General features: G+C 53.9%; 4 protein-coding genes across 4 annotated transcripts; 3 read left to right on the top strand and 1 right to left on the bottom strand.

The window, feature by feature from the left end:
* Positions 1–500: 500 nt before the first annotated feature.
* On the top strand, positions 501–4,172 carry CLAFUR5_11984 (Ubiquitin-conjugating enzyme E2 Q2; the record flags this gene model as incomplete). Its single annotated transcript, XM_047911132.1, has 1 exon — positions 501–4,172. The coding sequence occupies one exon, from the start codon at positions 501–503 to the stop codon at positions 4,170–4,172; it is 3,672 nt and encodes a 1,223-aa protein (XP_047766822.1).
* A 1,306-nt stretch (positions 4,173–5,478) lies between these two features.
* CLAFUR5_11983 (Chermesin D/asnovolin J monooxidase nvfH) lies at positions 5,479–9,421 on the top strand (the record flags this gene model as incomplete). The annotated part of the gene is made up of 5 exons (XM_047911131.1): positions 5,479–6,310; positions 6,360–6,802; positions 6,856–7,174; positions 7,225–7,573; positions 8,041–9,421. The coding sequence occupies 5 exons, from the start codon at positions 5,479–5,481 to the stop codon at positions 9,419–9,421; spliced, it is 3,324 nt and encodes a 1,107-aa protein (XP_047766827.1).
* Positions 9,422–9,660: 239 nt separating this feature from the next.
* Positions 9,661–10,523, top strand: CLAFUR5_11982 (uncharacterized protein; the record flags this gene model as incomplete). The annotated part of the gene is made up of 2 exons (XM_047911130.1): positions 9,661–10,445; positions 10,499–10,523. 2 exons carry the CDS (start codon positions 9,661–9,663, stop codon positions 10,521–10,523), a joined length of 810 nt encoding a protein of 269 aa, XP_047766828.1.
* Positions 10,524–10,666: 143 nt separating this feature from the next.
* Positions 10,667–12,310, bottom strand: CLAFUR5_11981 (Aldehyde dehydrogenase; the record flags this gene model as incomplete). The annotated part of the gene is made up of 4 exons (XM_047911129.1): positions 10,667–11,622; positions 11,695–11,886; positions 11,988–12,262; positions 12,306–12,310. The coding sequence occupies 4 exons, from the start codon at positions 12,308–12,310 to the stop codon at positions 10,667–10,669; spliced, it is 1,428 nt and encodes a 475-aa protein (XP_047766825.1).
* Between the last annotated feature and the right edge of the window lie 283 nt (positions 12,311–12,593).

The following is a 12,593-nucleotide window of genomic DNA, read 5'->3' as shown; positions in this document are numbered from 1 at the left end:
CAGCGATCAGGCAGATGCGGGCAGTGGCGAAGACTGCTTCATACCGTCTCCTCCTGCCTGGCACACTCCTCCCCAGCGTGTCGATGCTTGTAAGTTCGCCGACACACATTGCTTCACTGGCACCGGTGAATGCGAGCATCAGTCACATGTTTGTGTGCTACGCGAATTCGTCCTCACCTCCAGGCTCCATCGCTCGTCCTCTTTATTAAGGTTGCATCTCAAGCTACATGACACATACAGCGACCGACACCACCGTTTGACGCACAAACACCCACCACATCACCACCTCCGCAACTCCACTCACTCCATTGGCGCTACATCTTTCAAAACTTACAGAAAGCTTGATTCTTCCAATCCGCAGAGGCTGCCACTACTCTCAACACTGCTACACATACCGGCTTCGACCACGCACGTTCGGTGCTTCGCTTACCTTCGCATACAGTTGCTACACCATCCATTCCCACCTTGCGGACGACACATCAACATAAAGGCGGCTCAACATGCCGCGCCGCCAGTTCGTGGCCGATCTTGACAAGGCGAAGACAGATGTGCTACCAGTCGGAATCAGCGACGTCAAGGCCGGCGAAGATGATGGTCAGATCGAGTTCCTCTTCACCGGCGGTCCAAACGGACTGCCGTTTGGTGCTGTAAAGATCACCGCCCTTGTTCCCGAACTCTCTGAGTATCCGAAATCACACGAGTACATGATCTTCGCCGGCGATGACACACCACCTCAGATCTCCAATGCCCTAGAGAACGTCCGTGGCACAAACCGGAAGACAGTCTTCGAATTACTGGACATCATCTCCGCCACGCTCACTCGACTGTCCCCTGACAAGGATGGCGACTCACAGATGCCGGACTCGCAATTCGAGGAGGAGCAGTATGAAGATGAGGACGACGACGACGTCTACGACTCGGACCATGAAGCCTTCGAGGACTCCATACCCGCGCACAACCCAGCATACGCCACACAAGCACCCACTGCCACCACCAAGTCCGGCACTTCGACTCGACAGTTCCGGCAGCGCATCCGCTCCGATCTCAGGACGGCGAAAGCTGCGGGCTTCAAAGTTGGCGTTCTTGGACACCTGATGGAGGCTCAGAACTCGTATGTCACCGTCTCCATCCGCATCTCAAAGCTGGGTGTCTCGGAGGAAGCGATGCAGGCATGGCAGGTCGAGCCGTCGGACTACCTGATTCTCATCATCCAGTATCCAAACGGGTACAAGACGAACGAGGAACTCCAGGGCTACGATTCGTTGCGCCTCGTGCCAAACCTTGGAATGAGGGTTGTTGCTGGCCGACGCTACAAGCCGACTTTACAGGAAGCCATCAAAGCTTTTACTGTTGTGCGCAAGGATGAACGCATGAGCATTGGAGGCACAAGCCTGCCGCCGCCAGATGCAGTGGATGCTGAGGAGTCTTCGATCCGTGACACATTCATCTCCAAGCCTCTTGTCAATCTCATGCAGGAGCGCCTCGTGTCTTTGCTACGCTACCGCAGCGCCGGACTCGATTGGCTCGGCGCAGAAGGTTTCTACCAAGAACAGATCAACACGACTGCCAACGGTGGTGTCAACGCCGACATTATCCCAGATCGCTTATATCAGAAAGAGGTGCTCTACGCCGCTCTGCCCGACATCGTGAAAGCTGATCACTACCAATCACGTGGCACTACCCAGTACTCCTTCCCGCTACTCGCTATGCAGTTTCTGGTGCGTCACTTCGTACGGTGCACGGAGTTCTGTCTGGTTTGCCATCGCAAGCTGCAGACAGATGTGGAAGCAATCAAGCCATATGTCTGCGAGAACCCGCTGTGCTTGTATCAGTACATGTCTCTTGGCTTCGGACCGAGCATTGAGCATGAGGTACTGGCACAGCCATATGTCTGTGACTTACTGATATCTCTGTGCTACAACAGCGCAGCAACTCGTAAGCTCAAAGACTTTCCCGATGGCCTATCAATCGTGGTACCACCAGTGGACTCGTCGAAGTATAACGTCATCGACGAATACAGCTATGGCTACCGCGGTCGCGGGAACACAGGGACACCAACTCCGCAGAAGAAGAGCTCGGTGGCTGCAACCAAGGCAGTATACGAGGTTGGCTTTGACCGGAATCGGCGTGAGATCATATTTTGGGACCAGACGATTGGTTGTCCAGTCAAGAGAGGCAGCTGGATCGTATTGAACTCAGATGGGCTCGACGGCACTGATCTACACTGCAGAGTCGCAGAGACAACATTCTGGCCGACAATCACCATTGACGAGCCGGTGTCGGTACGTCAACAGCTCGGCGGTGGGACGACACCACAAACGCCAGCTGCGACAAGACCTGTCAGCCCAGCCACCACAGCGCCGCAGTGGGCAAGTGCAAGATTCCAAGTCTACGAAGAGGACTTTGCCGACCTTGAGAAGGACGGAAAGTGTATGGCAATATGCAGACTGCTCGAAACACTGCCAAATGTACTGGAGATGCGGGACTACTTGTCCAAGAGACACCCAGCCGAGCTGAAGCACTGGGTCGAGCGCGTTTCGTCATCCGCTTTGACTGTCTTGCGCTGGATCATTGCCAGCAACCGCTCTCACATACTGCAGGTCGATGGCGATGCCAAGTTCGACAGGGATGGCAAGCCGCTGCCCAAGCACGCTTCGTCCGTATTCACCAAGGAGCAGGAGCGTTGCTATGGCATGAAAGACTACATGCAGTTTCGATTCGCCATGGGTGCTCCAGACAAGGAGCAGCGTTTCATCACCGAGGTCCGCAACACTACCAGCCGTTTGAACCTCCAGTATCCAACTCTGTTTGCATGGCATGGTTCACCACTCTACAACTGGCACATGATCATCCGAGAGGGTCTACACTACAAGAACGTGGATCATGGTCGTGCATACGGCGACGGCGTGTATCACGCAAAGGATTCAAGCACATCGGGCGGGTATTCTGGCATGGGTGCACGAGGTGGCTACGGTCACGGCACCTGGCCTAATAGTGTCCTCCGAATTTCGAGTGCCATCGCCTTGAATGAGATTGTCAACGCTCCCAGTGAGTTCACGAGCAACAATCCCTTCTACGTTGTGAAGCAACTTGAGTGGATCCAGACCCGATACTTGTTCGTTCAGTGCGCGCCAACTTCCGAACATATTTCCATTGGAGTCGAGAAGAAGCCGCAAAACGCTCATCCACAAGATCCGCTTCGCACTATTCGTGGTGCTAGCGATGTTATCGCCATTCCTGCTTCCGCCATCAAGTCTGGAAAGACTGCTCGTGGCGTGCGTGCCGGCGATGGCGATTCGCCAAAGGATCAGCCACAGAACAAGAAGGCTAAGCTCCTCTTTGGTAGTGCAGCCAACGATCCCATCGTCCTGGATGACGACGATGATGACACTGTCAGCGTCGCGACAGATGTCGCTGATCTGGAAATCCTCTTCGACGAGCCACCTGAGCCAATCGTGGCACCACCTTCCAAGAATCAGAAGTCAGCCGCAGAAAAGATTGCAGATCAGGGACCCAAGACCGACTTCGTGCCCGGCAGTCTGAACTTCAGCAAGCTGCCACTCATGCCACTCCCAGAGTACGCCAGCACCGCGACTACCAAGCGTCTCATGAAAGAGCTGCAGAGCTTGCGAAAAGTCCAAGACGCGACACCGCTTGCTGAGCTTGGTTGGTATATCGACGTCGACAAGATTGAGAACGTGTATCAGTGGATCGTTGAACTTCACTCGTTCCACACCTTCGAGGGCAAGGGCAAACCACTGCCACTTGCCGATGACATGAAGAAGCAGAGGGTGAAGAGTGTCGTCCTTGAGATTCGCTTCAACAAGGACTTCCCGTTCACACCACCATACGTCCGCGTCATCCGTCCACGCTTCCTGTCGCTCGGTCAAGGTGGTGGTGGCCACATCGTGCTTGGTGGTGCAATGTGCATGGAGCTCCTGACCAACACTGGCTGGTCGTCAGTCTCATCCATGGAATCTGTGCTGATGCAAATTCGCATGGCCATCGCATCTGAGCCGTACGCTCGACTTTCGCCTGCTAATGGACAGGGCGACTATGGCATAGGTGAAGCTGCTGATGGTTACGTACGTGCCTGCCACACTCACGGGTGGCAAGTACCACCTGGTTTCAAGGAGATGGCTTATGGCCATGGCAGTAACGGCAAATACTAGGGACAATTGGCCCTCCGGGCAGGGAGACAGCACCAAATGTTGTAGAGGGCGTCTAGGCTAAAAGGCGTTGGAGTGGCATGAGGTCTGCATGGAACGGCGCATGGTGAGGGGAAAGCATAGCGGAAGGCGTTCATCCTTGAGCTCCGTGCTGGAAGGTTGGCGTACCTACGACGACTCGCTCAGATTGCATGTATGATGTATGATACCATTGAGAATCTGTTTTCCTTCCAAAATGCTCTCCGCTTCTCATGTGCACGCGAGACGCACTTTGCCCCGAATGAGGTAGACCGTGGAAGATCTATCGTCCATCCCATCATTCAAGCGTGTGTTTCGGGATACTGGATGTGTGGCCGCCTGAACCTCACTAGAGCATGCAGTCTTCGTAGAACACGAGAATGTCTTTGCTGCTCTCAGCTACTGTATGCTTGGTGAGTTTAAGTTACGCTGTGCCGTAGTGTGTACTCCACTGCACCCGCACCGCTCGTATTGTTGAGCGAAGGGTGCTTGGAGGGCATGCGAAAGTGAACGAGGCGAGCTTGCGAGCCGAAGTGAACGAAGCATGTCCGGAAAGCGCCCGGAGCGACAATACATTCGAGATCTGACATGCAAGCCCCTCGCGTTGGCACCATGCGTAGTATAGTATCGCGTTGTAGGTGCCGCCGTCGTTATGTCGCATTGGCATTGTGCACGGGCAGCTGTTACAGTATAGGTCGATGAGATGATGCCGACCAGGCTAAACTTCAGAACGGGCGCAGAATTGAGCCCGCGCTGTGATTCGTCAAAACTCGAACAGCGCAGCACGCTGATCGGCGCTTGCTTTCACGTGATAGACTCGATTATGTTGTCGCGGTAGCAGCCGCTGCCATCCGTTCCCACAATCCGGTTGAAACAGCGCTCACCCCCATTGGCAATGCGGTGCCGTGCGGTATCATTTTAAACGAAACGATCGACATTGTGAGGAGCCGGTCTTTTTATGAAACCACGTGCAGCATAAAGTCTAGCCGGTCGCACAGCACAATATGGGCACAATTGGAAGGGACGTGCCAGTGGAAGGAAGCACTGCTAAAGATCTCTCGTATGTATTCCTGACGACTGACACAAGCCGGTAAAGGACTTCCCGATGCTTCCTGCACATGCATCTGGAGTCCCACCGTACTTACTGCTCGCCTAGAACGTATTGCCGCCCTAATAATAAGTGGGCCGATCTCTCGCTAGGATATATACATTAGCTTTGCAATGGCTCAATCTAGAGGCGACACATTCTAGTCTCGTCTATGCTCTGTCCCTTCCCTCGCCAATTATCAAGATGGCAGCCACTGCAGTCCAGACCAACGGCGTCAACATACCTGCGCCAGATTTGAACGGTGCTCAAATCGCTGATTCAATTGATTTCACGACCAAGTATGAGGCCGAACGGGACAAACGACTTGGCAAAGGCCTAGGTCAGTATGTTGAGCTATCGAAGTCGAAGGAGTTTGGCAGGCTTTTGGAAGATCCTTGGGTCGAAGCAGGAACACCGGTTCCAGAAATCTTGCCGGATGGCGGTCACACGAAGTTCCTTATCATCGGCACTGGTTATGGCGGCATCCTCTTGGCTGTGCATCTGATCAAATCCGGGTTCAGCTCGAGCGACATTGTATTCGTCGATCCTGCTGGAGGCTTCGGAGGCACATGGTACTGGAACCGATATCCAGGATTGATGTGTGATATCGAGGCTTACGTATATATGCCAATGCTTGAGGAGATGGACTATATGCCGAAGCACAAATACGCCGCTGGAGAGGAACTTCGACACTATGCCAACAAGATCGTTGAGAAGTATGGCCTTCAGGATGCGGCAATGTTCCAGTCCGAGACCAAGAACATGGATTGGGATGCGGCTAAGCAGGTTTGGCAGGTTGAGATTGAGCAGATGCCGAAGGGTGGCCAGAGGAGTAACATCAATGTGACAGCTGATTTTGTGATGCTTGCCAATGGTGTGCTGAACAATGCGAAACTCCCGAATACGCTGGGTGGTGACACCTTTCGAGGCGATATGTTCCACACCGCAAGGTGGAATTATGGAGTGACAGGAGGAAGTCCAGCCAAGCCTGAATTGACGAAGCTGAAGGACAAGAGAGTTGGTATCATTGGGACTGGTGGGTGCTCCGTTTTGCAATGCAAGAAGTAAGACTGATGACCGTCCAGGCGCCACCGCTGTCCAGATTGTCCCTCAGTTGGCCAAATGGGCCAAGCATCTGACTGTATTCCAGAGGACAGCAAGCGCGGTGAACGTAAGAGGGAATCGTGAGACCAATGTGGCGACATGGAAGACTGAGGTCGCTAGTCACCCTGGCTGGCAGAAAGAGCGGAATATGAACTTTTTCAAGTTCGTTGGCAATACTGATCCCAAGCCCAAGGTTGATATGGTGTCAGATGGTTGGACCGGCATGCCGAGCTTTTCGGCGCTTATAGGTTCGCCTGCATACGACGTTGGTGTCCAAAACGTTGGTGACCACGTTGCTCGGATGCACGCTTTGGATTTCCCCCACTCGGAGAAGGTGCGACGAAGAGCCATGCAAGTCGTGAAGGACGAGAAGACAGCGAAGGACCTGCAAGCTTGGTATCCTGGATGGTGCAAGAGACCTTGCGTAAGTGTGCCTGCGCTCCTCGGTGATTTCCCAATTGCTAACGTCTATCAAAGTTCCACGACGAATACCTGCAAGCTTTCAATCAGCCGAATGTGAAGCTCGTGCATACCGACGGCAAAGGAGTGGATCGTGTCACACCTAATGGCGTGCAATTCAATGGCATCGATTATGATGTCGACGTTCTGATCTGGGCGACCGGCTTCTCTGGTGCAGGCATCGGCACAGTCGCCAGCAGAGCGAGTGTCAATCTAACAGGATCAGGTGGCCAGACAATGGATGAGAAGTTCGCAGAGCAAGGCTTCAGCACACTCCATGGCGTTGTCAGTCGTTCCTTCCCAAACTTCTTCTGGCAAGGCATTCAGCAAGCTGCTGGTAAGTCTGACTTAACACCCATGGTAGACTTTCTGCTAACGCTCAGCCAGCGAGCCCGAATCAAACGTTTCTTCTAGAGGCACTTAGCAAACACATTTCATATATCATAGCGACCGCGAGCAAGAAAAGTGGATCCCGACCGATCATTCAGCCGAGCTTGGATGGTGAAGAAGAGTGGTCGAGTCGTATTGTGGCGGGTGCTGCCACGTTTGCGAGTATAGCAGGATGTACTCCCAGCTACATGAACAATGAGGGCGAAAGCCGAGGGATGAGCATAGGAGAGCAGATGAAGGCTGCGCGAGGCAGTGTCTGGTCGAAGGGCATTGCTGATTTCGTCGATGTTATAGAAGCGTGGCAAGCGGAGGATAAGCTGGCAGGTCTGGAGGTGAAATCAGCTGCGTAGTGGAGGTCCATGCCGTGTGAGAGAGTCTCTCAGGACGAGGCCATTGCCCGCAGGATATCATATCATGGTAGTGTGGTTGATGAACAAGAAGGAGTGTTACGCGACGCGTCAAGCTCGTGTGCCTCGGGCGGCACGGTCCGCCTGATCCTGGCTCTCTCTAAGCCTCTCCTATGGCTGAAGATGACTCGCTGGGCCCTGAATACATGTACCTCGACCTCCCCACTTCTCGTCACACCCGAGGAGGCTGAAGAGGCGTGTATCAGTCCAGAATGTCACTGCGCCACCATCAATGGGCAATCATGCCCGAGAACTCTCTCCTGGTCTCCATGAGATCCAATTCAACCTCAAAGTTGCCGACTACCATACCCGGAGCGAGCGCCATTACCTAGTCCCACGATTGTATCGATGTAGCACCGGAAGGCGCGATGTGCAGCAGGAACGAGGGACTACTGACGCCAGCCAGCCTGGTCTCAAGTCCGGATGAGGGGTCTTCAACACGAGCGCGACGCATCGGAAACAGCAGTGCGCAAGGCACGGTCATATTCCATTCGAAGGGGCAGCTTGAGGTCTCCTCTCAGAGCAAGAGCCCAAAGCAGAAAGATGATCGCAACATAGCGGCGGATCGTGAAGCATTCCTCAAGGCAGTAGCGGATGCCATACCTCGACAAAGCCTCTGGTGCGACTGGCTGAGATCGGCTTCTACCGAACGGCTGCGATTCCAGTCAACCTTCCTAAGCATATTCTTCCCTACCGATAACGCTCGATTCCCGGGCTTCGACTTCATCTTACGTTCGGCGCCGTCGAGTCCCACTCTACAGTATGCCCTTGATGCGTTATGTCTGGTGCACGTTGGAACAGCGAGCAGGGATCGGAGGCTTCAAGAGGCTGCACGACGGTCATACGGCATGGCGTTGTCCAAGATGCGGAAAGAGCTGATGGCTCAGTCACGCGACCCTTCGAAACTTATGGGTGCAATGCATCTGTTGGCAATCTGTGAGTTCTTCAGCCGCATTGCTGCCTCGGATGGAGAAGGTGTCATGCGACATGTACGAGGAATGACACAGATGCTAGCTGCATGTAGACCTGAGACGCTGCACCCTGAGATTCGGATTCTGCTTGGGACACAGCTTCGTGGTTTGGCTGTGTGGGACTGTATGCTTCGACGAAAGGCCATGACGGGCTTAGGCAGCCTTGAACACGCCATGGCGATGGGTACAAAATTCGGCGCCACGACAGAGCTTGCCAAGGTCGCAATCCGGGTGCCTGCAATACTTGAAGAGTGCGATATTCTGCGAGCTCAAGGCGAGAACACTTCCATCAACACAGTCACGACGTGTCTCAGCAAGATCACGGCTTTGAAGGATGACTTACGCGCATGTCTGGACGTGTGGTACAGCGACACGAACGAGATGCCGTATCGCGTAGCACCAGTCTCAGAACTGTCGAACCCAAGGATGATAGGCGCTGACATCGATAGGCTCTTCCCACACGCCTTTGTGTTTCCAAACTCACTGGGAGCACCGAAACATCGTTCATACTGGGTCCTGCTGCTAGCGTTGACTCAAGCACGCCTCGAGCTTTTGGAGACTTTCCCATCGCTACAAGGCCCATATGAGTGTGACGAGCTAGAACGGACTGCTCAAGAGACCGCCGACAATCTTTGCATGACTGTTGCGTTCGACACTCAGCCCTCCAGCGGATATGTTGCTATGTTTTCAGCCATGCACCCAGTCCAGATGGCATCACTGTGGTACCGGAAGAAGAACGACGTACGAAAACTCGAGTGGTGCAGGAGAGCATTGAGAAGCTTTCAAGCTGCAGGTCTCCGTCCGCCGGTCATCTGAAGCTGCACAGACCGTGAACCACGGAGGGCGATACCTCAGACATGCAGCTAACAAGGTGCCAAGGAACATTCACCTATCACCTCAGGCACCCTTGCAGATCGACTGCTGCCTGCTTCTAGGGCACGTGACCGCGAGTTTATCGAGTATAAGAAGACCATCTTCTTCTCTCGGAACCACGAGTGCTTCCTCAACTCTTGTTCAACGTTCCTATTCAACCCTCAATACACGTCTGCGCAACTATGGAAGCCACGAAGTCCACCCGTCCCCTGGACCCCGCTACGTTCGAAGTAACCGTCACTGGGAAAGCAGAGATCCCTCACCCAGCTGAACGCGGACTGATCAATGTCACCGTCGCAAGCGCAGGCCAAAATAAGGCAGCCGTCTCGGACGAAGTTGTTACGACAGCCAAGCATATCGAGGCCCTGCTGTCCGAGTTATGCCCTAAGGACGACTCTCCCGAGGCTAAGGCAGCCTCTCCATTGGCACACTGGGACAAAACTTCCTTGTCAGCAACATCGTACGTCCCTCGGGACAAGGACGGCAATGAAAAGCCACGACAGTACGACGCATCAGTGACCTTCGACATCCGTTTCAAGGAGTTCAAGGCTTTGGGTCGATTCGGCACAAAAGTATCATCTCTCAACCACGTTGAAGTGCAAAACATCAGCTGGATCCTGACCGCCGAGACCGAGAAATCTTTCCAATCAAAGCTGCGTCGTGATGCAGCGAAGGATGCCATGGACAAAGCCCGAGACTATTGCGAAGTGCTGCAGTGCACGAACCTTCGTCCAATCGAGCTGGAAGAAGGTCGGTCCCACACGGGGGTCTATCGACCGAACTACAGCTATGGCATGAGCCAGGATGTGGGCTCACGCAGGATGCATCAGAGTGCTCAGGCCTCCATGCAGAGCATGCAGCGTGCCCGACAGAGCCACCCTGGCTCGGACAGCAGGTCAGAGGATCTTGAGTTCAGGCCACAGGAGGTGCGATTGTCGATGGACGTTACCATCAAGTTTCACGCAGAGTAAGAGTGCCTAGCGCCAAGCAAAGTCTGAACAGATGCTGACAGAGTCTTAGCCCAGCAACTGCTCGTAGCGCGTAGTCGCATTTCAATGCAGTGGTCGACCAACCGAAGTCTAGAACAGAATGTATGAGCACAGATAGTACAGTATCTCAAAGATTGTAAACAGGCGTCTGCTCTCTTGTCAACATAGACCTCGCATACCGTGCTTCTCCTGCAATCATCTATGGAGCGTTGAGATTGATCTGAATAGTCTTCGTCTGAAGATACTCATTCAAACCCTCAAGCCCACCCTCTCTCCCATATCCACTCTGCTTAATCCCACCAAACGGCGTATCAGGCGCAGGAAAGTACCAGTCATTCACAGCAATCGTCCCCGCCTCCATCTTCCTCGTCACACGAAGTGCGCGACTAATGCTATTGGTATAAATGCACGCCGACAGGCCAAAAACCGTATCATTAGCCAGCTCAATCGCCTCAGCCTCGTCCTTGAAGGTCTGGACCGTCACAACCGGTCCGAAGACTTCTTCCTGAACGATTCTCGAGGTGTTGGGTGCGTTTTTGAAGATTGTCGGTTCGACGAAGAGACCTTTCCCGCCGCGTTGCATGCCGCCGGTGATGAGTTCGCCGTCTTGCTTGCCGATTTCGAGGTACTCCATTACGCGCTCGAATTGCTTCTTATCGGCGATGGGGCCTACTTGAGTATTTTCGTCGCTCGGGTCGCCGATGAAGTTGCCCTTGCTGAATTGTTCGAAAGCGCCCATGAGGAGGTCGGTGAATTTGTCGGCGATGCCTTCTTGGACGAACACCCGCGAGGCCATAGCACAAATTTGACCCGAATTAGCCATGATGCCTTCGGCGGATTTGCCGACTGCGACTTCGAGGTCTGCATCGTCGAAGATCAGGGATGGCGATTTGCCACCTAGCTCGAGTGACACACGCTTGAGGTTGGACTTGGCGGCGTACTCCTGGATCTTGCGGCCGGTAGCGGTGGAGCCTGTGAAGGCGATTTGGCGGATTTCCACGTGGGAAGCGAGGAGATGACCGACTTTGCCACCGCCGTTGACGATGTTGATCGTGCCGGGCGGGAAGCACTCCTTGATGAGAGGACCCAGGGCGAGAGCACCGAGGGGTGCCTTTTCGGAGGGCTTGTAGATGAAGGTGTTGCCAGCGGCGAGGGCTGTTTCGAGGATACAGACGTCAGCCATACTCTTTGTAATGTGTATCCATGCACACTATCCTTCGCACTTACCCGGTGCTGCTTTCCAGCAGAACAGAATGGCCGAAACATTCCATGCGCCGACACCTGAGCATACACCAATAGGCTCTCGCTGAATGATCTTGTACTTTCCCTGGGAGTTTGGATAGCTTGTCTCGCCGTGAATCTTGTCCGCCAATCCTGAGTAATAATCGAAGAGGTCGGCTCCCATGCTATAGCCCATAGCTGTGAGAACAGACAGTCAGCACATATCCCGCTACCAGCCAGCTCGAGCCATCACCACATCCGCCCCGGCCTTACATATACACTCCTCCAGGGTGACTCACTCTGCGTTCCCACAGCACTGCCCATACATTTACTCTCCAGACTCGCCATACTCGCCGCATTCTTCCTGATCAGCTCCGCAAACTTCCTCATCCTCGCAGCACGGTCCGTGGGATCTGCGTCGCCCCACGGTCCCTTGAAAGCCTTGTTCGCAGCAACAACTGCGGCATCGACATCTTTCTCGCCGGCTGAGTGGATTTTGTCGGAGATTATGGAATCATCCATGGGGTTGTAGCAGGTGAGGTACTCGCCCGATTGGGCGTCGACGAACTTGTAGCTGCGTTAGTGAATAAATATGGTTAGGGAGGAGGTAGAGGTACCTCATTGTTGATGAAGAGTCTCGTTTCGAAAGAGGCCATTTTGGTGGTTTCTGGTAACATCACTTCTCTATAGTGGTACGATGTAGGGAGGGGAACAGCTGTAACGAGAACATCGCCTACCTAGAGGAAGCCTGCGCATCCTATATATACTCACCTTTGCCATCGCTTCTGCAGGATGGTCTTAGACCACCAATGTGCTTACACGTGCGTGCTGATCGACCGTTGTCGAAGCTCGCCCAGCCACTCCCCGCATCGACTGCATCTCGATGTATGTCGTACAATGAGGGG

This window comes from Fulvia fulva, chromosome 10 (assembly GCF_020509005.1).
Source record: "Fulvia fulva chromosome 10, complete sequence".
Classification (NCBI taxonomy): Eukaryota; Fungi; Ascomycota; class Dothideomycetes; order Mycosphaerellales; family Mycosphaerellaceae; genus Fulvia; species Fulvia fulva.
Note: the sequence above shows the minus strand (reverse complement) of the source record. Positions and strands in the feature narration are given on the sequence as shown.